General features: G+C 35.6%; 1 protein-coding gene across 3 annotated transcripts in view; it reads left to right on the forward strand.

Moving 5' to 3' along the window:
- LOC121429448 (rho guanine nucleotide exchange factor 7-like) overlaps window positions 1-26,705 on the forward strand; it is a 63,591-nt gene that overhangs the window by 21,750 nt on the left and 15,136 nt on the right. For all 3 annotated transcript variants that reach the window (XM_041626454.1, XM_041626455.1, XM_041626456.1), the window contains exons 4-13: window positions 6,771-6,853; window positions 8,273-8,367; window positions 12,163-12,258; window positions 16,101-16,223; window positions 19,643-19,781; window positions 21,817-21,876; window positions 22,937-23,017; window positions 23,662-23,808; window positions 24,214-24,450; window positions 25,402-25,648. In XM_041626454.1, the coding sequence (XP_041482388.1) occupies window positions 6,771-6,853; window positions 8,273-8,367; window positions 12,163-12,258; window positions 16,101-16,223; window positions 19,643-19,781; window positions 21,817-21,876; window positions 22,937-23,017; window positions 23,662-23,808; window positions 24,214-24,450; window positions 25,402-25,648 (1,308 nt within the window). The remainder of the gene's footprint in view (window positions 1-6,770; window positions 6,854-8,272; window positions 8,368-12,162; window positions 12,259-16,100; window positions 16,224-19,642; window positions 19,782-21,816; window positions 21,877-22,936; window positions 23,018-23,661; window positions 23,809-24,213; window positions 24,451-25,401; window positions 25,649-26,705) is intronic.

Raw genomic sequence — 26,705 nt, forward strand, 5'->3', positions numbered from 1 at the left:
ACCCTTTTCATTATTTCTTGCTCCTCCTTTTAAAAGAACTCATTAGGGTTCTACCTTTTATCATTTTTAGCTTTTCTTTACACCTTTTACTTGCATCTGTTGCATGTTACTTAAGCAGAAAACTGAATCTGAATAAGTACCTTTTTATGCATGGATGTTTTTTTAGTGGGAAAGTATTGATATATGATACAGTTTTGCTCTCCCCCCCAAAAAAAAAACTTCTTTGTAATCATGCACATTTAATGCAACCAGATATTTGATGATAGTCGGGGAATAATCATATTATGTTTCATGTCGTGGTCACACATAATAATACATGCACATATAATTGAGTGCCCCCCCTGTCCGAAGACTGAGGACAGGGATGCAATCACCATACACAATCATCTACTTGTGACAATCTGACCAAACTGTACATCCCTGATTTATCCCTCAATAACTTCCTACTTCTGGTACAACATCCCACTTTTCATTTCCTCTGTCATAGGGGTCTTTCCCTTTGATAATAATTAGGTGATCTGTCAATCGACAGATCAACTATTAATTTCGTACGAATTTTCTTTTTTATTTCTTTATTTATTTTTATTTTTCCGCCCTTTTCTTGTTAGCGCAAAATCTCCAAATCTACATCATCAATTATCTTCAAAATATCATCAGATATGGGGACTTATCATGTGATGTGTATAAAGCAAGTTCAAGGTCAAAAGGTCATCATGACGTCATCTAGACGCCATTTTGTAAAATCACATTATCAATCATATCTTCATTATCAATTATCAAAAATTGACAATATTTACATCACATTAATTTCAGGTCAAGGGTCAACTGTCCATGTCATCAAAGGTCATGTACAGGTCACGACGTGCGCGTACGTGCGCGTCAAAATTTTAAAATGCTCAAAATCGCTTTTTGACCAAAAGAGAGTATGTTTCAGGTGATTTTAAGCATTTCAAAAATTTGCGCGCGTGCACGGTTACGCGCGCGTTCCCGCGCGTAACGGCACTATAAAACACAGGATCGCCATGTTTTTCATATCAATGCACCGATAATATAATTCTGAACAATTTGATACCTTGATCAACCTTCTACGACAAGTAATAAAGGAATTAGCCTCCATCAAAGTTTACAGCACGTGCGCGCGCGCGCACTAACCATAGACAATATATGTGCAAAAACATGCCTATACAAAATTCATTATAGCTCTTCAGGTAGTCCGTTGACCCCCAATTTTTTTTTCATATTCGAATAGAGTATGGATGGGAGATGTGATTTCATGTCTCATTTGACCCGAAATTTTATCATGACGTCATCAAAATGGCGTCGGAACTCAAAATTCCCACTTTGCTACATATGACGTCATCATTATTATGCAAATTTGACTCTAACTCTTTAAATATTTGTTAATTTTCGCTCAGTTTTCAATATGTTGTAGCTGAGAACATGCTCTTCTTAATTTGATGGCTTAATTCACTTTTAAAGGAATGGATCATCCTGAAAAATGGCAAGTTATAGAGGCATGTCATTTTCGCTCATTTTGTGTGCAATCTCTATGGGAAATGACTTTTTCTCAAAACTGGATTTTACATTCCTCTATTTCGCGAGCCATATCTCCATTTCTGTTTGTTGGTTTTCTCTGAGCTTTGAGTATGTTGTAGCTGACATTGTAAGCTATCGCTAATGTGGTCTCCATTTTCCGATCAGATGCCGGGATCATGCCCGTATTTCACTTGCAAAATTGGATTTCAGATCTTCTCGTTTTGCTTATGTGTTAAGTCTATGGGAAGCATGTAGCTCAATGGGTAAGGCATCAGACTTGCGTCCTTAGGGTCCCCGGTTCGAACCCAAAAGTGGACATAAATTTTTTTTCTTTTTTTTTCTTTTCAACATTTCGCAAATGTTCCTTAATCACCATTACAAGGTATATAAGTTCAAATATCGCACAATTAAGTAGATTAAAATCGTTTTTAATAAGCCTATAACATGTACAATGTGTATCGCCTACACCTACATGTATTTCACATATTCTCATTTCCCTCTTTTTCAAGAGTATTCAACATATTCTTTTCGTAAGAAAAGTTCAGTTTTCATCATGATGATCATATTTATCTCAATAAACATGCTGATTGTCTTCGTGTTCATAAAATCAGAGACAGATCACCTAATTCGTCCTCATGACGAATTAAAATTCTAGTTTTACTTTTTTTTTTTCTTAGATTTTCTTTTTTTATGTTGATACCCCTATTCCTCTTTATTCTGTCACAAATGATATCCTTAGTGTTCATGTAGGCCTACATGTACATATGGTCATTTTCTCTGTAGATCTCTCTCATGCCCCTGCTGTCTCCCCACCCCCCCCACACAATATGTGTTGGAGACCTTCTGACCGTTCTTTGAGGAAAGAATTTAATTTTTCTTGTTGCCATTCCAAACTTTTTTTAAAATGAATATCTTATTTCTCTTGATGATATTATATCATCACACACTTTTATGGAAAAAAATATTTATTTTGAATATCATAACAAAATCCTCCCCTTTTTATACGTCCGTCCTATGCGCGTCCTATGGGACGCATTATGATATTGCGCTTGGTGTCCGTCTTTCTGTCTGTCCGTCCGTTATTTTTTCCTTGTAAACGCGATAACGTCAGTTTAACTTTACCTAAGCTCATATAATTTGGTGTGTATGATACCAGGAAGCCAATTGATTTTGAAGTCATAAGGTCAAAGGTCAAGGTCACAGTGACATGTTTTCATCTTACCCTTCTGCAGTCCTTGTAAATGCAATAACTTCAGTTTAACTTAACGTAGGCTCATATAATTGGTGTGTATAATTCTAACATAGATCCCAGGATGCCTATTGATTTTGAGGTCAAAAGGTTAAAGGTCAAGGTCACATTGACATGTTTTCATCTTAACCTTCTGCAGTCCTTGTAAACGTGATAACTTTAGGTTAACTTAACCTAGGCTCATATAATATGGTGTGTATGATACTAGCATAGATCCCTGGAATTCTATTGATTTTGAGGTCAGAAGGTCAAAGGTGAAGTCGCCACCTTTCACTTTTCTTGCTTGACCAATAACTCAATTTTCCATGTTACAGGCGGGTGTATTATGTACTCACCTTAGCGACACTCTTGTTCATTTTAATGTTAATTTTTTAATAGGCCTAATGTATTGCACGATTTTCATTCTGTATTTGTTTTATTTGTCCATCTTCAAATAAATATTTAATTGATGTAGAATGCTCTCCCTAAGGCACATTTTATTAAATTTTCATGTTTATTAATTGATTTTCCAATTATGATATTTCAAAATTTTAGGGGGGGGGGTTGATCAACATTTGACTTCCTCCAATGTATAATCAATTAGATACTGGGAGTATTTTGATGTACGGTATATTTTCTTTCTAATTCTTCCCAAAGTTATTGATTAAAGCCTTCAAATATATATGGAGCATAGACCCTACACTCCAGTGTCATTTGAATTGCATCCCTAGCCATACATCATCTCTCTTCATTGTCTTTTTGAAATACATCTCATCATGAACCTGATTGCATTTCAAACTGGACATATCGCTTTACAAAGTCCAACACCTCCCACCCTTTAGTCTCAAGGCAGAGTCCCAGTTTGACTTTTAATCACATTCTCACACAATCTGATGTTTAGACTAATTCTCTAACATCTTGCTGCATGGACCATTCTGCGGCATGGCACAGCTACAATTGCATAGTCTTGGCACAGACCCGCTATGAACACCTTTATGAGATTATAATTGAGCAGTCGTTATTACTTTAAAACTTATTAGTGTCTGTGAAGAGAGACTAGTATGGTATAGAACTTTCCCCTCTGGCCTCATTATTACATTGACATCTATTCCTATCTGTGTAATCACTTAACATGTTTGCATCGTGAGCCAGTCGTCATTATAGACCTGTTGTATGATATAAACGTGTGATAGAATATCTGCTTGCATCACAGTGTAAGAAATATAAAGCAAGCATCATCAGTTTCAAATGTCCTCATCTACCTACATGTACTTGTGTTGGAACCTGTCCAAATATATTTGCACAATTTAAAGCTATTCCAGTCCAGATATATCGAGAAAACGCACCTCTTTAAAGGGCAAGTCTACCCCTGCAAAAGTTTGATTTGAATAAAAAGAAAAAATCTATCAAGCTAGATGCTGAAATTTTCAAATTAAATCAAATCAAAATCGGATGTAGAATAAGAAGGTTCATTAATTTTAGAATTTTGCTTTATTTCACAAGACAGTTGTATGCACATCTTGGTTGATAGGTGAACAAGGGAACTGATGTTGTCCCCCGCTCACTATTTCTTTTTGTATTTTTTTCCTCTCATTGGCATTTTGGAAAAAAATAGCTTATTACTTCCTGATTTTGAAGGGGGTGAGTGTTCCCTTTAACTCCAAAAATATGCAATTTATGTTCTGCAGTTTTTTATTTGAAAATATTGATACAAACATTAAAATTTGAATCTGAATCACATCAATTAATGAAGGGATTCAGTATATCGTTCCTTTATTTTTGATTTCTCACCTTGTAACAAATGAACAATCAGAGACTATGATAGTTTTATTGCACCAAGAAAATTTATCAATGAATACTAGTAGATTAGATAATTTGATGTTCCTTTTATTTTTGTTTTCTCTCCTCACATGTATGTGCAGATGAACCATCAGAGATTCATATACAGCGCGTCCCAAAAAAAACTATACACTTTTGAAATGGCCGCCAAATAAAAAATCTAGCACTTTGGGGAAGAAGACTCTCATATATGGAAAGCCAATGAAGTCAACTTTCAAATGACACCAAAAAGTTGGAAAAATATTAATGCTTGAGCGAGCACTGCCCACTGAAACAAAGGGTATGAAAATCAGGGTGGGCTGGAATTAGCCTTCCAATTTATTTCAGTTGTTGAGAGGCAAATCATTTCGAACTTACAAAGTTAAGGGCGTTGTGATAAATTAATGATCAACCTTGATCAGTTTTGATAGCTTAAGCAAATTTTTTAAGTTATTAAATTGAACTTTTATGCATGAGTGAACACAAATTACACTTTTGGAGCAGCATTTCAGCTTTATCATTTGGATCTCTTTTGAGGCAGCATTTCAACTTTATCACGGCAATCTCAGCAATGTGTTCATGGGAGTCGGGAGAATAGGGGGTGAGATAGGGCTTAAGTGGGAGAAGTAGGTTGATGGAATAAGGGTCAACAGAACATTCAGCCCCGCCCCCTCCCTCTTTCCCACCCTCCCCTCCTGTTGAGAGACTGATGGCTATTCTTATGTACGCGTGAAGTCCAGAGCAGAATGTTGGTTTAATGATTAATTCTGAATTAGGGCATCAACTTTTTCCTATCAATCATTCAATCAACAATTTATCAGTAAATTAACTCATTCAATGTGCAATGTGATCAATAAAACATTCATTTTTTCCCAATAAATTATTTCATTAATCATCATAATCATTTTTTTTGGGGGGTAATCATTCAAACTGACCATCAGCCACCGTCACTTGGCAGTTAAGTTTTGAAAAGGCTACAGTCTGGGAGATGAGACAGAGAGAGAGAGGGGAGGGGGCTGGAAAATTGAGGTGAAGAGGGGAGGGTACCTATGACTTTTAATTTGTAAAAGGACAAAAAGAAGAGGAATGCCCTTTTAACCAAGTCTTAGCATACCTCGCCCTCTTGCTTGTAACAGGTACATGTACCATCACATTACTCTGACTCTCTCATGAACACACTTCTGATGTCCACAAGATGAATATGCTACACTAAAATTGCATTCCTGTTCACACATGCAGTACATTTCAATTGAGTAATTCATGAAATTTGCCTATTAAAACCAAAACTTATCTCACTCATGAATAGCAGAACACCCTTAGCTTTGTAAGTTCCAAAGGACTAACCTCTCAAAAAACTGTATGGCTAATTCCTGCCCAGCCTAGCCAAGCTTAGTCTCCCAGGAGGAGAGAAGTGGGGGGGGGGTAGAGATGGAGGGAGGGGTTGCTAAATGTTCTGTTGACCTTAAGCCCATCAACTTACTTCACCTACCTAAGTTATATTACCCCCTCTTCTCCAATGAACACATTGTTAAGATCCACATGATCCACATGATAAAGCTGCACTAAAAATTGCAATTCATGATCACTCATGCATTAAATTTCAATTTAATAACGTATGAAATTTTCACAAACAACAAACTGATAACATCTGATCTTTAACTCACCAAATAACCTTCAACTTTGCAAGTACCAAACAAAAAATCTGAAAGAAATTGGAAGGCTAATTCCAGCCCACCCTAATTTGCATACCCTCTGTTTCAGTGGGCAGTGCTCGCTCAAGCATGAATAATTTTTCAACTTTTTGGTGTCATTTGAAAGTTGACTTTATTGGCTTTCCATATCTATAAGTCTTTTCCCCCAAAGTGCTACATTTTTTATTTGGCAGCCATTTCAAAAGTGTATAGTTTTTTTTGGGACGCACTGTAGTATAAAATGATACTACACAAGGGGCGTGTCTCACAAAGATTGAAATATGACGTAGAGTGGCACTTGTAAATGCCTAGTTGTGTGCGATACAAAAGACATGATCACATCGGTCACATCTGAGTATTAATAAGATTATGCATTGCTTACATGTATCATTTACACGTCAGCACTTGTGCGACCTTTTGGAACACCCCCCCCAACACTTATCTATGAATGGATTCAATAATATTTGATGTTGTTACTTTTATTTTTGTTTTCTCAGATGAACCATCAGAGACCAAAATAGTAAATGATGTTACACCAGGAACAGACCAACCTATAGACAAACTCAAGTACCATACAGAGGTAATATATGATAATGATCATCAATATCATTATCATCATTATGGTAGTGACAATAATGATTGTAACAATAATATTAAAGTATGAAGTAGTGATAGTTTTGGTGATTTAAGGTAGAAGTAATAATAGTAATAATAATAATAAATGCTACTACTAGGCCTACTACTACTACTACTACTACTACTACTACTACTACTACTACTACTACTACTACTACTACTACTACTACTACTACTACTACTACTACTACTACTACTAGTACTACTACTACTACTACTACTACTACTACTACTACTACTACTACTACTACTACTACTACTACTACTACTACTACTACTACTACTACTACTACTACTACTACTACTACTACTACTACTACTAGTACTACTACTACTACTACTACTACTACTACTACTACTACCACTACTACTACTACTACTACCACTACTACCACTACTACTACTACTATTACTGCTTCTACTACTACTACTACTACTACTACTACTACTACTACTACTACTACTACTACTACTACTACTACTACTACTACTACTACTACTACTACTACTACAACTACTACTACTTCTACTATACAGATATTGACTGATGGGTTGTGTAATATAAGCATTTTTGGACCGCCAGATTTATATTTTCCCTGAGTGTTTATATTTTCCCGAAGCATGCAGAGCTGAGGGAAAATATTAATCCTTTAGGCGGTCCAAAGAATGTTTTTTTTTTACACATCCCATCAGTCAATATCTGTTATATTAGATAGCCTAAATTATGATGAAGATAAATTTAGGCCTAACGATGCGTGCAGCCTGTTGTTTATGATAGTCACAATGAATGATGGAACTGGTATAGACTGTAACCCAGTGAATTACCTTTTTCTAATCTAATCAAATCAACTTTGTTTAGGCCAAGCCCTAGATCTAAAGTTAGAGTCCAGTTAGATACCAATTGATATCGAGTGTTGATCGATTACAAACGATCGCTACTTCAGTCCCACACATTTTATTTTCGTATAGTTGGTAACATCTAATCTACAAGAGGGCGCCATACACATAGAAAAATATATTCATGGACCAGTTGGTCAATATTTCATCGAAGGTGGACCGGCTGGGAAAATACACTGATTTCGATCATATCACGTGACGCGCAATTTACCGATCGCGCTTGGCTGTCTGTCTTGGCTATCTAATATTACATAGTAATAGTAATAATGATGATGATAATGATGATAATTAGTTTGAGTAGGGGACACAAAATCAATTTGATAAACAATATAAGAGAAGTTCAATTGACATCAATTGGTGGGATAGGGTTTCATTTCTTACCCCCCCCCCACTCTCCCGTGTTCTGATTTTTATAAATATACCACAGATAATCATGTGTCATATTTGTATATTTTATTACCAACAGGTTATAGAGTCCCTTTTAGAAACTGAAAAGCAGCTCACATCAGAATTACAGACGTTAATATCAACATACCTCAGACCACTGGAATCCGCAAATGTGTAAGTATCCTAGTATTTCATGGGGATCTGCAACTAGCAATTCTTCCATGAAGCTGTATCATTAAAAAAAGGTAATGAAATTCAAAGGTGTGTTATTAATGAAACAAACAGCCCGAGAAGTAAACATTGAATGTACAAAATGTAAATGAAAAGGAATCTAAATAATATGAAAGTTAAAGCAAAATTTTACATAAATCAGGGGCCTGTAACACAAAGCTTAGCGATGAATAGCAAATATGAAAGAACACTTCTGATTGGTTCCTAGTCGGCACTTTGAACCAAATGCGCGTGAAACATTGATTGTGATTGGTCTATCGATTTAGCGATTGATCACTTATCTTTGTGTTACGGACCCCTGATTGCAAAATATTGTCACGTGATACCCCTCAGAAACTACAGCAATAAACAACCAAACAAAAACATGTAAAAAAAATAAGAGATTCTTTGAATTACATTCATGATATTTTAGTGATTTTCATAAAGGTAGGAGAGTGCTGTGGTCTTTCCCTCCTAATGTTAAAGATAAATTCCAGTTTTGGTAACGATCTAAAAATGACTTTTTACAGAATCTAATATAATGACCACCCAAGTGTCTGCTTGTATGAATAAAAAATATGTGCCAAAGGATTCTGGAAGAAATCGTGTAATTGCTGAGAAATAAGCAAAATAAGGGCATATTCGGCCACTTCCATCGGGTCTTTATTCCAGCAATTATAATACACTGTCCCATGTGTGCCTATCTGTGTTGGCAATCTTTAGTGTGATCATATTTCAGCTTAGATTTTATGATTTCACAAAGTTCAGTTTATGTAACTGTACCAGATCTAGATCCACTATGATATAGTCATACTTAACCTTGGTTTACAGACTTTCGCACGAAATTAGTGTTTTACTGCAACTACTATCATTTAGCTTTAATATCTGGTGATGCACAGTTGGTTACAAAGAAACACTCTAATCTTACTGAACATCAGACATACAAAAAAATGGAGGAAGAAATTTGTTTTATTTATAGAATTGTCTGTATGAGGAAATAATAGAGTGCAGTAGAGGGTGGAAGGATGATCAAAAGGGACAAAATTGGCAGAACTTACAATTTATTTTGTCTGGTTTTTAAAATGTCCATTTACCGATAATAAATCTTGTCAGAGTATGTACTCTTGATTATAAAAGTAAGTGATAATGATTGATAATTATATACTGTAGGCATGACTCAGAAACGATCAGCTTGATCTTGTGCAAATATTAATACTAAAGTTGTTCTTTTAACCATAATAAGGCCAAATTTTCTCAGGCATTGGGATAGCCCAGTCTTTTTAGGGCTAACACATAGCAAGAAATAGCAAAGAATAGCAAGAAATCCTGTATATAATGATACAAATTGCAAATCCTCCAAGTTGAAACTGAGAGCAAATGAACAATAAATATGAGGGTTATATGAAAGTGCTTTTAATAACATAATGTAGAACTACTTCCTTGTCCTATTATATTAACTCATTTTGTAGTGAAAATTACTTCCTTTTCAGACACACAAATGCAAGGTATGATTGTGGTTAGTATGGTCAGCATGGAGAGAGAGTCATGGGTGTGCATAATATCATGCTCATATTGCAATATTTCATTAAAGTTTTTATGTGTGTGTCAGGCCTGTAGTGATTTTTGTACTTGTGGTGGCTATGGGGGTGGTGGTGGGGTTGGGAGGGGGGGGGGGTTGATGCTCTCTTAATAATGAAATACACCTACATATCTTGATTGAATTTGTGTTACTTGTCATTGCTTCCCAATATCTAGGCATACAATATAAGAAAAACATAAAAGATTTAATACGGCTTGTAATTTGTAATGTAGGCTCTAGACAAAATCTCTAATAACTTTGCTCCTCGTAATGATAAAACCAAGAAATCATTGAGGGCAGTATGACTTCAAAAAGATCATAATTGAATAGAATGCTAACTGAATATTGGGACATATGACGGATATTAAAATGGGAAAAGGAATTTCCTGGTTACAAATTCAGATTAAAAACCCCGTTCTTGCGTGAACAAGAGACAATATAAATACTGTTTCTGTACTCAAGATAATATAGGGAAATCAAGCATGAAAATTACAGAGATGTCACAAACAGATATGTGAAAAGACAGCTTCGTCTTTGCACAGACAGCAAATTCTTTTTGTGCTAGTCTCGTGTGAAAACCCACTTGTTGATCAAAGTTTTGATCAGGGTCTGTGCCTGTAGACTACTTGGGGGTGATATGTACATGTAGGTATTTATTTTTTGACCAAGACATTCACTTTTGCATAATAATAATAATATAGGTACATGTATACATGTATTTACCCAGGGTAGCCACTTCAGTTTCGAAAACTGTTCTACCAGCGAGCCCTGCTATTATGATACAGGCCACAATATAATTGCCTTTACTATAAACCTGAAGTTCATAGTTTATTATTTCCCCATGTGGAATTAAAAGTTTCCCATCTTATGAATCTGATAATCACTGGAAACCCCTTTGAGTGCATTAATAAATGGGATTAAGAGCGGGATTATATGGGTTTGTATTATTCAGTTCACAGATTAGGGGCATTTTCGTCATTAGCATCATTAACTCTTGGCATTGATTTTGAGGGATTTGATGGACTCGTTACCAATGCCATGAATAAAATTCCATTTATTACTGCAAATTATATACTAGAAGTATAATGATCAATATAATCTATACATAATGAAGCCAATTGTAATGGTCTTTCATGGGTATTTGCTTCATTATGACAAAGGAAATGAAACAGTTTGGCATAAAGGTGATTGAGTGACCAGGGGGGTGTTTCACAAAGATTTAAGTATGAATCAGAGTCGTACTTAAATGCTGAGTTGCGTACGGTATGATAGGCTTGATCGCATTGGTCAGATTGTGCCATGAGGACGCGCACTACTGCGTATCTATCAATAAGATTGCGCGTTGCATATCATGTACGCGTCAGCATTTAAGTGCGACTTAAGTCATACTTAAATCTTTGTGAAATACCCCCCTTTTTGATAACTGAAAATGGTATAAACAGATGAGATTGTATGGTTGTCGTTTGCAAGCAACAATCTGAAAGTTTCATCTTGTATCATCATGAAGTATTTTTAAGTTATGAAAAATCTGATCCAATATTTTAAAATTATATCATTCTGTTTCACCTCCTGGTTCCTGTCAAGGCTGTTATGATTGGAAAAAAATTAATCTAATTTTTTTTCTTTTTTAAACATACTATTTACTATTTATTATGTCTCCCTCTGTCTTTTGATTTGACAATAAATGTTTTGCAGTTTGTTATAGACATATTAATTGTTTTTTAAATGATGATGATAACAACGATGATGATGACAACGATGTTGATAGCAATTATGATAATGCTGATAGTGATTATATTGATAGTAATGAAGAATGTCCAACCAGAAATCATGAAATATGTACATGTAGACTATAAAATGGTTCTTTGATACATGTACATGCATTTATCTTTAATATTTTTTCTTTGTTATTATCTCTTTCTCCACTTTCACGTCTTTACATCCTCATATCTATCTATCTCTCTTTCTATCTAATCTGTCTGTCTGTCTGTCTGTCTGTCTATCTATCTATCTATCTATCTATATATCTATCTCTCTCTCTCTATCCATCCATCCATCCATCAATCCATCCATCCACCCACCTCCCCATCCATCTCTATCTATCTATCTATCTATCTCTCTTGGTCTCTCTTTCTCTTCTCTGTCTCTGTACTTCTTCGTCTATCTATATCTGTATACAGCCTCACGTTACAAGATTGGTCAGCGATATGCAGCAATCTAGACGATATCCTCAGCTTCCAAATAAACCTCACAAGATCAATAGAAGAAGCTGGAAGGTAAGTGTAATCTATTCACAAGTTCTGTCACATTTAAATGGAATCATAAGCTTCAGGAAGATGTTTTGCAAAGAGTCCAATCTAACAAAGAGTCATGCTTAGGGTGTGTTCAGTGTTGGTTTCCAAATTTAAACGGCAACATGAATCATGATTGAAAACGTTATTGCAAAACGTGGTTATCATGAGAAACAAAGTGTGTGTTCAGTGTCCTCCACTCCCGGTTGTAAATGTAAACGTCTTTCAAATCATGATTCAGAGAAAACTTTAAATGTTGAAAAAATGAGTTTTTGTACGCGATCAGCTCAGATTTTATGACCTCCAGCATCGCAAATGCGACATTAAACAAAATTGAGTTTCGAAATGTCTTTAATATTGCTATCACAGTAGAAGCCTACACAACCAGGTGCCAGAACTGACCTATTAATTTAAAAACGGTTGACAAATAATCAGCTTTATATTATCGACACTGAACAGTGCACCGCGGATCGTGTTTGTGTTCTGTGTTTGGTAATTCAGTTTTTAATCATGATTTGGTTGCTGTTTAAAGGTCAAGTCCACCTCAGAAAAATGTTGATTTGAATCAATAGAGAAAAATCATACAAGCGCAATGCTGAAAATTTCATAAAATCCGATGTAAAATAAAGTTATGACATTTCAAATTTTCGCTTATTTTAAACAAAATAGTTATATGAAAGAGCCAGTTACATCCAAATGAGAGAGTCGATGATGTCACTCACTATTTCTTTTGTTTTTTATTGTTTGAATTATACAATATTTCAATTTTTACGAATTTGACGATTAGGACCTTAGCACAAAATGTTAAAATAATGGAATTCCATGTGTTCAGGGAGGAATAAAACTTCATTTCACATGACAATGACGAGAAAATAAAAATGTTTCATATTTCATATGATAAAATACAAAAGAAATAGTGAGTGAGTGATGTCATCAGTTCCTCATTTGCATACCGACCGAGATGTACATGTAACCATTTTGTGAAATGAAGCGAAACTTTAAAATGCCATAACTTTCTTATTTTACATCCGAATTTGATGAAATTTTCAGTGTTATGCTTGTTGAATTTTTCTCTTTTTATTCAAGTCAAGTTTTTGTTGGGGTGGAATTGTCCTTTAAATTTGAAAGTCGATATTGAACACACTCTTTACTGATAGGAATATTTTATGTAATGCCAAGTTTCATTATTGAATATGCTGTAAGCACCCGCCAAGCATGACTTGACCAATGAATTGATGCATTTTATATCGCACAAAGTGTTCTTAATTAATAGGAATATTCTTACTTTGGGGAAAAGAAAATAAATGCATTTTTTACCTTCGTATTCCTATTTCTTTGATTTATGATCTGTAGTATTGGATAGGAAATTAAAAAATGTTCCTATTTTTGTAAATTTCGTAGTATTTGTTCCAAAACGTGGCTGTCAGGTTTGGCAGGTATGCTTTTGCCAAGTCTTTGTGAAACAGCCGTAGTTATGGCAACAATCACAAAGTTATTTTTGAACAGAATCCAAATACCACCCAAGTGTTTAAATGTATATTGAATAACCTTGTTGTGCCAAATGATTTCTTTTAAAAATATGATGAATAATTACTCAGTATTTGACAAAATAGCACATGGCAATCTACCAGTTGATATGCTTTTTACAGCAATGATAATGCATGCGCTTATCTGTGTTGGCTATCTCCAGCACATTTGGTTTTCAGGCTAGATATAATAATTTCACAAGACTTCATTTTTGTGTGCACTATTTTTCTGTACGAGTCAGGATGTCTCAAATTATGAGTTTTAGTATTGAGTTCTTTTTCTGGGTTTGAATTTAATGGAAAGAACTGTCCCAAAATCACTGAGAAAGGTTTTATAATAATGATAATGATAATAACAATAAATTAAAACAGTTCTTAAACAGTATAGTGTGTACCACATTATAATATAATATCTCTATGTGCTTTCAACGTTTTTGTCTCACCTGCATAGCAGAGTGAGACTATAGGCGCCGCTTTTCCGATGGCAGCGGCGGCGTCAACACTAAATCTTAACCTAAGGTTAAGTTTTTGAAATGACAGCATAACTTAAAAAGTATATGGACCTAGTTCATGAAACTTGGCTGTAAGGTTAATCAAATATTACTGAACATTCTCTCTGAGTTTCAGGTCACATGACCAAGGTCAAAGGTCATGTATGGTCAATGAACTTAGACCATGTTGGGGGAATCTAAGGTTAAGTTTTTGAAGTGTTATCATAACTTAAAAAATATATGTACCTAGTTCATGAAACTTGGACATAAGGTTAATCAAGTATTACTGAATATCCTGCTTGAGTTTCACGTCACATGACCAAGGCCAAAGGTCATTTAGGGTCAATGAACTTTGGCCAAATTGGGGTATCTGTTGAATTGCCATCATTACTTTGAAAGTTTATGGATCTTATTTGTGAAACTTGAACATAAGAGTAATCAAGTATCACTGAATATTCTGTGCTAGTTTCAGGTCACATAACCAAGGCCAAAGGTCATGTAAGGTCAATGAAGTTTGGCCAAGTTGGGGGTATCTGTTGAATTGCCATCATAACTTTGAAAGTTTATGGATATGATTCATGAAACTTGGACACAAGAGTTGAGTGCAGCACTATGTGGATGAATTTCTTGCTGAAGGAATTTACGCCACAGGTGGGATTCAAACCAATGACCCTCTGTTCAAAGTCCGGACACCAATCCACTGGGCCATAACGCTCCATTATGCATCAAAGAATTTTGTTTGCTTTAGGGTTATAGAATAGTTTTGCCTAGAGTCACATTTCTTGCACATAAAACTTTACAGTTCAACCATTCCAGTTGGCTTTCTTGTGTATCATTTGAAGAGCAATGCTTTATGTTGGACCATTTTTTTATAAACGAAAATGTGAAAGGTCGTAATATTTTTTAGCTATCCCACAACTACTATTTAAGCAATCCCTTTCAATACTAAAAGATTAAAAGGACATAAATAGTGAACTTTTTGAGGCAAAAAGCAAAAAACAGTTCTCATCACTCTATACTATTACAAAATTTATTTTTAGTTGATTCAGTAAATTCTTCTAAAGGTGACCATTTACATGACTTCTAAGTTATTCACTGCTAATTCTTGGCTTTAAGGGCTGCTTTGGTTGGTGTCTTCATAAAAGAAGGGCTAAAATAGAAAGCTTAATTTCAGGCAGAAATCACAGTCACAAAGCCATGTAATTAGCCAAAAAGAAACAAAACACCATCAACGAATTACTCATGGAAACCCAATGACAACATATCTTTCAAAGAAGTGTCCATTACTGCAGAAGGTTCTATCAAAAGCCCTGGAAGAGGGCTGTGGAACGGATTATAGTTGGGAGAACTTGATACCGATGTCTCGTTGGCCTGTTTTCATTGATATCTAGGACTATCTAGGAAAGAGAAAATAAAGAATTGAAACAAAATTGTCTTTTTATCTGTCTTGTAGACTGGAAGGGAAGCACCTTGAGGTGCATAGATGTAGGTGCTTGTTTCTTGATAGTTTGTACTTGATGTACATGTAGGAGAAGCCTGTATACAAGTTTGATATTTAGGACAATTCTAACAAAGAGAAAATAACAGCTAAAGCAAAACTTTTGTGGTGCAACCACACACAGAGAAAGAAGGTTTTGTAGACTTGGAGGAAAGCATACACGTGGATCTAGGTGCTGTTTAATAAAAGTTGCAACCCTATACAGGACCGTGTACTCAAACTGTGCAAATCGTCCACAAGTTTGATATTTTAGACCGTTTAGGAAAAAACGAAAATAAAGAACGTAAGCAATTTTTTGTCATCTTTTTACAGACTAGAAGGAAAGCACAGGCGGATAGGTGCTTGTTTCATGAAAGTTTCAACTCAATATAGGACCCTGTACTCAACCTACTGTGCAAACCATCCAAAAGCTGTAGCAGTATTAACGGAACACAGGTGAGTTGAAGATTTCAATTCAATCCCTTTTTCTTATCATAAAACAAGCAATATATCGTCGGCCTTATGCCAAAAGGGCCTTAACCCGATTTTAGGGGTTCTGAATATTTTATAATAAATTTAACACATTTCATGTAAAACTTAATAACTTAACACGTTTATCGAAATTGGCTTCAAAAGCAAAAAAAACGACCACAAACTTTTGATTATTAGAGAGGCCAAAACCTTAATAAACGCCATTATCTCGGAATGGCCAAAAGCAGTTAAGGCCCTTTTGGCATAAGGCCGACGATATTATAAACACTACAAATATGACACATACATGTATCAAGTATTATCAAACAGTAAACAGAAATAAAGGATATAGGACGGAAGCGTCCAAAGAGGAGTGAACTTTATCTACAGCCGACCCAGAGATCTAATAAAGTAATCATCAAGATGGATCCAATAGCCTACTGGAATCTTACAGACCTGTAGACAACCTGATGAAATCCTGGTGGGGTGTTCTGAACATTGTCTTTTCCCCATATTTTATCTTTTCTCAGAGATATGACAAAATCGGTATTCTGGTGGATGTCATAACTTTTGTCACAAAAAATGTCATGAATTCTGTCTCTTCTCTTTAACCCGCACCAAAAATATGTGGCTTTAAATGCGCGTAATCCTTTTAGTAAAAGATATAACAAAAGTTATGAGAGGGGGTAGCAGTCATAAATTTTGTCATATCTTTTAGTACCGAATATCCCGATACCCTGCCGACTGAATGTCAAGCAAATAATTATATTATTTAGATTAGATTGTGGTATTAGTTTCACTCATCTTCCATGACAATTTTCAAAATTATTTTTTCATGCTACAATTAGTTAGGCCCTACATATTTATTCCTCCTTTTTTCTCTGTTTTCCTTACTTTTCTACTTCTCTAAAATTCTTCACAGCTTCCTGTCTCTCTTTGTAATTAAGTGCATCAATATATGCGTAGTTGCGCGATGCCAGCAACTGTTTTGGGGATACGCCCTACCTCCCACGGGGCTTTTCTATTGGCTAGAAGGGCTCCAACTGGGAGCTAACAATGATTTTGATTGGTTTGCTTCCGAAAAGATGGGTGGGAACTTTGAGAGATATGACAGGGAAAAGACAATGTTCAGAATCCCGATTTGTGACGATCATATGGGTGTCACATCTCGGAGAGAAATGACAAAATTTATGAAAAAAGTTACGACAGAGTTCCAGAATACCACCTCTGGAGTTCAGTGAATAGGGACTGGCACTTCAAAGGACTGGGGGGGGGGGGGGGTGTTTCATCAACACAACATTTTTCATCTGACTGCTTTCCTCAATTTTGATTGGCTGAGTTCCTATGGTAATTGTTGAATAAAACCAGACTAGTCAGATTTAATGTCTGATAAGTCCTTTCGTTAAACACCTTCCTGTTACCATGGGAAAGAATACAGTAACAAGGATCTTGTAGAAGTCGTTGGGTTCGTTAAAGAAAGATTTGCATTTTAACCCTTAACCAACTTTTAACAAATGGTAACCAATATTTGATAAAATGCAAAGAAATAAGCCGCTGTATGACATCCTTAAAGGTCTTCCTGATTTACATATCAATTAGGATGTTTATATTACTGTTTTATATGATAATACACTCACAGTGCAGTGATTGCCAAGTTTTTCTCATATATGTCCAGTTGACTGGTTCTGGTCTTGTATTTGCCTTTTATTGTACACAGTGTATGTGGAAAATGTGTTGACGTTGTCAACAAGGTTAGATTTACTTTGCGTAATGCTAAAAAAATGGAAGGCCAGCACAATTTGAAAAAAACAACAAAAAAACAAACATGTAAAATTGTTTTAATTGTTTAGTAAGTACATGCAGGCCTTTTCGTAGTGCATCTGCAAGATATGACGGTACTCTCAATAGAAAATAAAGTGCAAATACAATGTCATCTTGTTGAAAAATAGAGCAGACTTTCCTTGTAAAAAATCTCCTCTCATAGCTTACTGCATGCACAATCTGTTTTTCACTGCATGTACAAAAGCATTGTAATGGATTGTGCTAACATACCAACATGTAATGTAAATTTGATAAATACAGATTTGCTTTGTATATTTGTTAATATTCAATTTATTCATGAATGATTGATTTTCAAGTGATCTTCAATCGAGTGAAGATTTATCATTCATCATGATCAATCATTTATTGAATACTTTTTAAAGTCTATTAAAAGTAAATATTACACAGTATGGATCAATATTTGTTGAGGCATAATATCATTTTCAAGATCTATGTTCGATGTGACATTTTCAAAGTCTTTGGATCAAATTTGCTTGAGCTGTTGATACCAGGAAGTCAAATTCTTATCAGCCACTTGCAAATTAACAGTAATCAAACTCTGCATTGATTATTTTATTTTGATTTAATATCATTGGATTAAACCATATGTGCTTAATAGGAGGAACAAAATTCTGATGAAGATAAGAAATGTAATATGAACATTGATGCATATGTTTGGATATTTTTATTGAAGAAGTGTTTTTAGTACATATTGAAAATTATTAACTTGTAGTGTTTAGAAAAAGGTGTATGAAGTGCTTTTTTTTTTTGGGGGGGGTTGAGTTACATGTTTATTCCTCACATTCCTTTCCCCCTCCTCCCTGGTCCAATCATATGATGTGAAATTAATTTTCCAGTTTTTGTTGTTGTTGTTCACATCTATATTTCAGTAATATTGAGCGTAAGATCATGATGATAAAAGAGACAAAAGATAAAAGAGGGCGCTGTTTTTACAGCTAGCACCGTTTTTTATTTACTCTCTCATTTGAACTCCTACAATTGGTCGTCCGCACTCGAACCGCTTGTGTTAACCTCGAGTGCAATATTTAATCTTATTATTATGTTCTTATTATATTTTGTTAATTCGTAGGTACATAATTCAATGTATTTTTCCTTTTTTTCTGTTAACTTTGTATGTGTCAGTCTTCGGACTGTTTTACAATGTCTTTCATAATAAACCGAATTGAATTGAAATTGAATTGAAAAAAAATATTTAACATTCTTTATATTGTTTATGTTATCCCCATTGAGCATGATTATTATGCCCTACCCCCAGGATTTACACATGGTGATGATAAATTACATGACATGAAAAATTACTTGAAGATACCTGGAACCCCCCCCTCCGGCCCCCTAAAAACGAATGAAAAAAGGAAGATTGGTAATAAAAACCAAGCCTGTATGATCAGACAAGGATGTAATATAAACATAATTTTATATTCATGTGTAGGTCATGAAGTTGATTTTTTTTTGCTTTTCTCTCATTCATCTTGAGCTTCATAATACTCAGTCCCTATAGGCAGAGCATGAAAGATTATGAGTAAAAAACTATATTTGTTTGTCTCTATGTATATTCTTTTTAGTGATGAACTAAGTAGATTTATGGAAAGTAAAGGTGCCCCCAGCCCCGGGATCATGTTCTTAACGACGGGACTTAGCAGCCCTTTCAGAAAGATGGAAAAGTACACAGCAGTCCTCAAAGAACTTGAGAGACATTTACCGGTAAGAATTTTATATTACATCCTTTTGTATGGGAATGTTCTTGTCTATGATGTAAACTAGACATTTACATGTACACTATAAATTTGCTACTTTTTTTCGTAAAATCTATTCCACTTTTATGAATATTTTCTTTGCATTTTATTCCTGATTATTCTCATCAATTTTGATATAAATGTGAGACATTGATAAAATATTTTGGAAAATACAAATTATTTTTTTCTTAAAAAGCTATGAGATTTAAAAATAAATGAGGAGTCAGTCCCATATCAAAATTTCCCATATATCAAATTTCTTTAAAGGTCAAGTCCACCCCAGGAAAATGCTGACTTGAATAAATAGAGAAAAATCAAACTAGCATAGTGCTGGAAATTTCATCAAAATCAGATGTAAAATAAGAAAGTTATGACATTTTAAAGTTTCCCTTGTTTTTCACAAAACAGTGGTATGCACAACTAGGTGAGTCAGTCCGTCACTCAATATTTCTTGTGTTTTTTGTTGTTTGAATACAATATTTCATTTTTTATAGATTTCAAAACAAGGACTGACTTGACTGAACCATATACATGGAGTATTAAAAAATGCTAATGCCACATGTTCAAAGAGAAATTAATAGTTGTATCACTTGACAATGAGGAGAAAATTAGAATATTTCATATAATAAAATACAAAAGAAATAGTGAGTGGATCACATCATAGTCTTTTCATTTGCATACCCACCAGAATGTGCATACATATATAACTGTTTTGTGAAATTAAGCAAAACTTTGAAATGTCATAACTTCCTTATTTTACATCTGATTCTGATGAAATTTCAGTGTTACGCTTGTTGGAGTTTTCTCCTTTTATTCAAATTAGCTTTTTTGTTGGGGTGTCCTTTAAATAAACACCACTACAAAGTTAGGGTATAACATTTAGCACATGAAGGGTCCCAATCATGCGGTACATCATTCATAAGTAACAACCTTATAAAACACACACCTTCTTTTCATTTTCTTTTAAAAATGTTCAATTCTTGTCTCACCTGCATAGAAGAGTGAGACTATAGGTGCTGCTTTTCCGGCGGCGACGACGGCAGCGGCATCAACACCAAATCTTAACCTAAGATTAAGTTTTTCTAACTTAGAAAGTATATGGACCTAGTTTATGAAACTTGCCCATACACAAGGTTAATCAAGTATTACTGAACATTCTGCCTGCGTTTCAGGTCACATGACCAAGGTCAAAGGTCATTTAGGGTCAATGAACTTAGACCATGTTGGGGGAATCAACATCTCAAAATCTTAACCGAAGATTAAGTTTTTGAAATGTCATCATAACTTAGGAAATATATGGACCTAGTTCATAAAACTTGGACATAAGGTTAATCGTGTATTACTGAGCATCCTGCCTGAGTTTCACGTCATATGACCAAGGTCAAAGGTCATTTAGGGTCAATGAACTTTGGCCAAATGGGGTATCTGGATCTGATTCATGAAACTTGGACATAAGAGTAATCAAGTATCACTGAAAATTCTGTGCAAGTTTCAGGTCACATGATTAAGGTCAAAGGTCACTTAGGGTCAATGAACTTTGGCCAAATTGGGGGTATTTGTTGAATTACCATCATAACTTTGAACGTTTATTGGTCTAGTTAATGAAACTTGGACATAAGAGTAATCAAGTATCACTGAACATTCTGTGTGAGTTTCAGGTCACATGACCGAGGTCAAAGGTCATTTAAGGTCATTGAACTTTGGCCATTTTAGAGGTAATTATTAGATTGCTGTCATAACTTTCAAAGTTTATAGATATAGTGTATGAAATGTGGATGTAGGGGTAATCAAGTATCACTGACAAGTATTAGGTCACATGATCAAGGTCAAATGTCAATGAACGTAGTATTGTATAATCTTATGAATGTTGTTTTTTTGTGAATAATTATTTCATAGTAGTTTTCAAAGTTAGCACTGGTGCTATATTGAATTGTGTGATGCAGGTGAGACAGCCAGAGCCATTCCACTTGTTTACTTAATTTTTTCTTTTTCTTTCTATTTAGGCTGGTCATCCAGATAAAATCGATATGTCAACAGCCATCTCAGTCTATAAAGAAATTGCTGTGAGTATATTTGGCTCTTTCTCTGTCTCTGTCTTGGCTAAACAGGACCAGCAGTCTAATACAGTGGTGCTAAGAAGTTAGTGAACCCCCCCACAAGTGTTCAATATCTGCCATCTTTTTAGATGCTTAATTGTGAAGTTAGGGGATGAAATATTACATTCAATGAAGTTTGTTTCCCTGGCCGCGGACATCGTAATATTGTTGTCTACTTTCAACACTCGGCATGAAGGGCCGGATTTTTCTGGTAGAGTTCAAAAACTTTTTAGCACTACTGTATCTCTTTGGTTTAGGGGTGAGGATTTACATAGTCATCTTTTGCTGGTGTTCAACTTTAAAATTTTTTTTTTAGATTAGATTTCCTAACATTTCAGATAATGCAATATTTTTGTGACAGGGAGAATGCATTACAAGCGTATCTTATCATTTAATTTAATTTTCAACATTTGATTCCTTGGTCTATATCAAGATATTTTTGTCTAAAAATGTAAATTATAATTTGCAAATCAATATATATTTTTGCTGTTATTGAAATAGAATCATATGTTTTGTGTAATGTTGGATATGGAAGAAGAAAGATTTTAATGATTAGATAAATGATGAATTTCATCAAAATTTGCAGAGTATTATAATTATCATGGGCAATATTCCTCATTTCAATATAGGACTACCAATTTTTGTTCGTGATAAAAAATGTTATTTTATATACTTGAGTGTATAATTAAGTTTTAACTCTGTCAGTTCCCCCTTTCTCTCTGGCTTTATCTGTCTCTTCATGCCTTTCTGTCTGTTTGTCTGCCTCTGTCTCTTCATGCCTTTCTGTCTGTCTGTCTCCTCTCTTTCTCTGTCTCTCCATGCCTTTCTGTCTGTCTGTCTCTCTCTGTCTCTTCATGCCTTTCTGTCTGTCTGTCTCTCTCTGTCTCTTCATGCCTTTCTGTCTGTCTCTCTCTCTCTCTGTCTCTTCATGCCTTTCTGTCTGTCTGTCTGTCTGTCTCATCTCTATCATGTTCTCCCTCATCTCTCCCACTCTTACTCCTCTCTTTGTCTCTTCTGTCATGTACAGACATATTGCCAAGCAATGAGGAAACGGAAGGAGATAGAACTTGATATCTTTACTGGTCCTATCCAAGGCTGGGAAGGAGAAGTATGTACAACATTCATTTAATGTTATTATCTTTCCCCTGTAGCATATTGCAAGGTCATGCGTTCACGAATTTGAAATTCGTCATAGTTCTTCATGAAATCAAAGAGATATTCTGTGAATTCTAATGTAGATCAGTATGGTGGTTCATTAATCTTTAAGTTGGAAATTAACTCTAGTGAGCATTTTATGAAATGGACGTGTCAGACGTTTTATCCGAAAAGTCCTGTTTTATTTGACAGTCGCCATAGTAACAGTTCTCAGCCAATCAAAATTGAGGAAAGTTGTCAGATCTGACAACTCGGACAAAAAATGTGATAAAATGCTTAAAGCCAAAAGTGAAGGAACATCAATGTAATAACAATCTGACATTAGCAAATCTTTGAAAATAAGCTAGTAGTTATCAAATATAAGAATGTTTAATGTAAATAATGCAAATAAAACAAGATTAAAGATGGAATAGAACCCGAATGCAATTCCTCTTTGCAAGGAGTTGGTTTGAAACACTTCTCATTAGAAATTAGTGGTGGACGAAAGCAGTGTTTTTCATGATGAGTGATGGTCAGAAACCTTCTGTAAAGGTTGGGCCAACCACTGCCGTCCACTGTAGCTATAACACTGCTCTCATTATCTTACCATCTGTCTAGGAAATTCATCATTTGGGTGAGGTGATAGAAATGACGCAGGGTGCCGTTTACATCGATGGAGCCAAATGTGAAAGGTTCTTCCTAGTCTTCCATCAATGTCTCATCATGCTGTCTCCAACACCTGGAATGAATGGCTTTATCTTCTTGGTAAGATGCAATATTGCACAGTGCACACCTTTTTTTTATTTTAAGCATTTCTTAAATCCTTCCTCTTAGGTAACGCTTCCCAACTGGTGCTCCGTGGCTCACTGGTAGGGTAGTGAAGCCTTTCCAGGTGGGCTGGGGGGGAGGCTTACAAATTTTCACAAATTAAAAGAAAAATTCAAACCAAATTGTGCTCCAGATTGTTCAGTTTAAATGCCTAATATGAAAATGGGTTCCTACGTGTTCCTACTTCACTCTCCCTTAAAAGAAAAATCATGTTCATGTTTCAATACAGGTGGGCCTCTGAAAGGTGTTGGGTGTGTAAGTAGGCTTTAAGTTTATGTACTCAGCTGAATTTCTGTATTGAAATGAATAAACTTTGAATTGATATGAATGTCCACATTACAGGGAAGGTATCCCATCACATCGGTGCGGGTCAACAGGTTACCGGACACGGAGAAGGAGCAGGGAGCCTTTGAGATGAATGCACCCGGTCTTGACAAGACCAAGATCACCTGTCCGTCGGTCCTGGATCGAGAGCAGCTGTTTGACGCCATCGAGGTGGCGCCCTCAAGAGTTCCGCAGACGAACTCAACGCCGTCTCCTGCAATGTCTGGGTCACCCCCTCCTGTGCCTCCTTCACAGGTGAGTATCCTGTCCTCTCTTACATTTTCTTTCATCCCAGTGACCAGTCCTAGAATTAAGTGTAATTCAACCAAAATTAGGTTATTTTTAGAGGAAAAAACAAAAGCGGACAAACAATAAGCTAGTTATGAATTGTAATGATTGCTAATCACTCTACCTATGGAGACTTCAGATTGGCAGCATTGGTGATGTTATAGTGATGTAAAGAAAGAACTAGGCTAGCCTTCCATTTACTCCAATACATGAATTTGCTAGAGTCATTTTTTTCTAAAGTATTTATTCATATTCTATTTTCCTTTCACAAGGACATCAAGCAATATGCTACCTTGTTCTACTTTGATTACTGCCCCAATGCAGTAAAAAACCTATGGGAAAGTCGTTCTTACCACTTGTCATAATTTACTTACCCAGTTGCCAATTTGAAATTTACATAGTCTTAGGGATATCAGTTTGAAAACGGTCATTACTTTCTGATTGCTTATCCGATTTCTTCCAAACGTTCATCATTCTGTTTAATTTATTCCTCTCCGCTCTCACATAATTTTATGACCAAGGTTGGATTTCCCTCCAATGCTGCTAACCTGTCCAAGATTGTTTTCTACCAAATGTGGATTTATGGTATTACCCTCAGTCCCTTTTAGTGTAGATTATAACACAAACATAGCCTGAACTGATATTGGATGGTTTACAATAATTTGTAGCGTGAAACATGGTTGGAAGGATGTTGCAATGGTTTGTAAATGGTAGCCCAAGAAAAACAAGGATTGCATATGGTAGCATTTGAGAGTAGCCCAAGATAAACGAGGATAGCATATGAAAGCAACTGATAATACTATCCAAATATATTTGTATTGATGGTCGGTAGTTGTACTGGACTTCTTTTGAATCTATGTAGATGTCAATAGAACCTGCAGTATCTTATTCTCCATAATACTCTCAATTTTTCCACAGACTGCAGGCAAACCAGGGGCACCAACGTCCCTCCCGGACTCCAACCACATCACGTCCAACAGTCCCATCCTAGCAAATTGCCGCGACCTTGCCTCCCCCGTCCCCATGGCAATGAGGCACGGCAACGTCATCACATGCCTGCGTCCTGCCCCACCCATCAACCCCATGACCATCTGGGCGCGCAAGGAGGGTAGCGGGAAAAGCCCCAAGGGCAAGAGGCGTATGCTTCAGTCCAGTAAAAAGAAAGGTGAGGAAGTCTCTCTCATTCACAACACAATAATAATATGCAACATTTATATAGCGCTTAATGCAATGTTTCTAAGTGCTGAATACTATTACCCCGGCTGTAGCATGGCTATCCTGATCGGACGCTCAAGCATTCAAGGAATTCCTTCCTATCAGCACCCATTTACTACACCTGGGTGGAGAGTGGCAAATATTGATAAACGTCTCGCCAAAGGGCATAAGTGCTCCAGAGGGATTTGAACCCTGAACCCAGTGGTTCAAAGTCTGGAGACGTATCCACTGAGCCAAAACACCTCTACGTAATGCTAGTCACACCAACAGAAATGACTCCAGACAGGTGAAAATTATAACGTTATTACCAGTGAGGTACCATTGGTTGGTCTGGAGTCTGTTTCGTTGGTGTGACTGTAACATAACCCAGGGAGTACTGTGTTACCTACTGACTATGGGTCCTGTTGAACAAAGCTGTGCAATTGATTGTAGGACACATTTGATTGTTTGATTATTGGATTTATTTATTATTATCAATGGATTACAATGAAATGTGAAAATCAGTTGTACAATCAATCTCCAAATTTTGTGCTATGGCATGACAGGCTTCATAGGAAATAGCCCAACTATTTCTTTGCGGTGAAAGCAGATAAATACTTAGTGAATGCCCATAAAATTTACATCCATAATACCCTTGTTTGAAATCTGCTTTTGTATTCATACCAAAGCATGTCTAGCCATCAAGCACAGGTAATTAGTACATTTAAGTTCTGTAAAAAAAAAAGGGATGATGATGTGAAAAGGTGGTGATGACAAGAGAAATTGCAACACAATTTTTGTGGAATGTGACAATTTTTTCTAGAATAACCTAAAGCCATAAAGATCTTCATCATCATTCCCTGTTTGTCATGAGGGGGAAAGGTGATGAGAAAATAGACTTGACAACTATCCAAAATGCAAGACAGTCAAGATTTACGTAATATTAATTAAGATAACATTATTGTAATGCGCAGTCGAGTATATACATATAGAAATTGCACACAATGTAAAGTTATTGTTATTATTAT

This window comes from Lytechinus variegatus, chromosome 16, assembly GCF_018143015.1.
Source record: "Lytechinus variegatus isolate NC3 chromosome 16, Lvar_3.0, whole genome shotgun sequence".
NCBI classification, from domain to species: Eukaryota; Metazoa; Echinodermata; class Echinoidea; order Temnopleuroida; family Toxopneustidae; genus Lytechinus; species Lytechinus variegatus.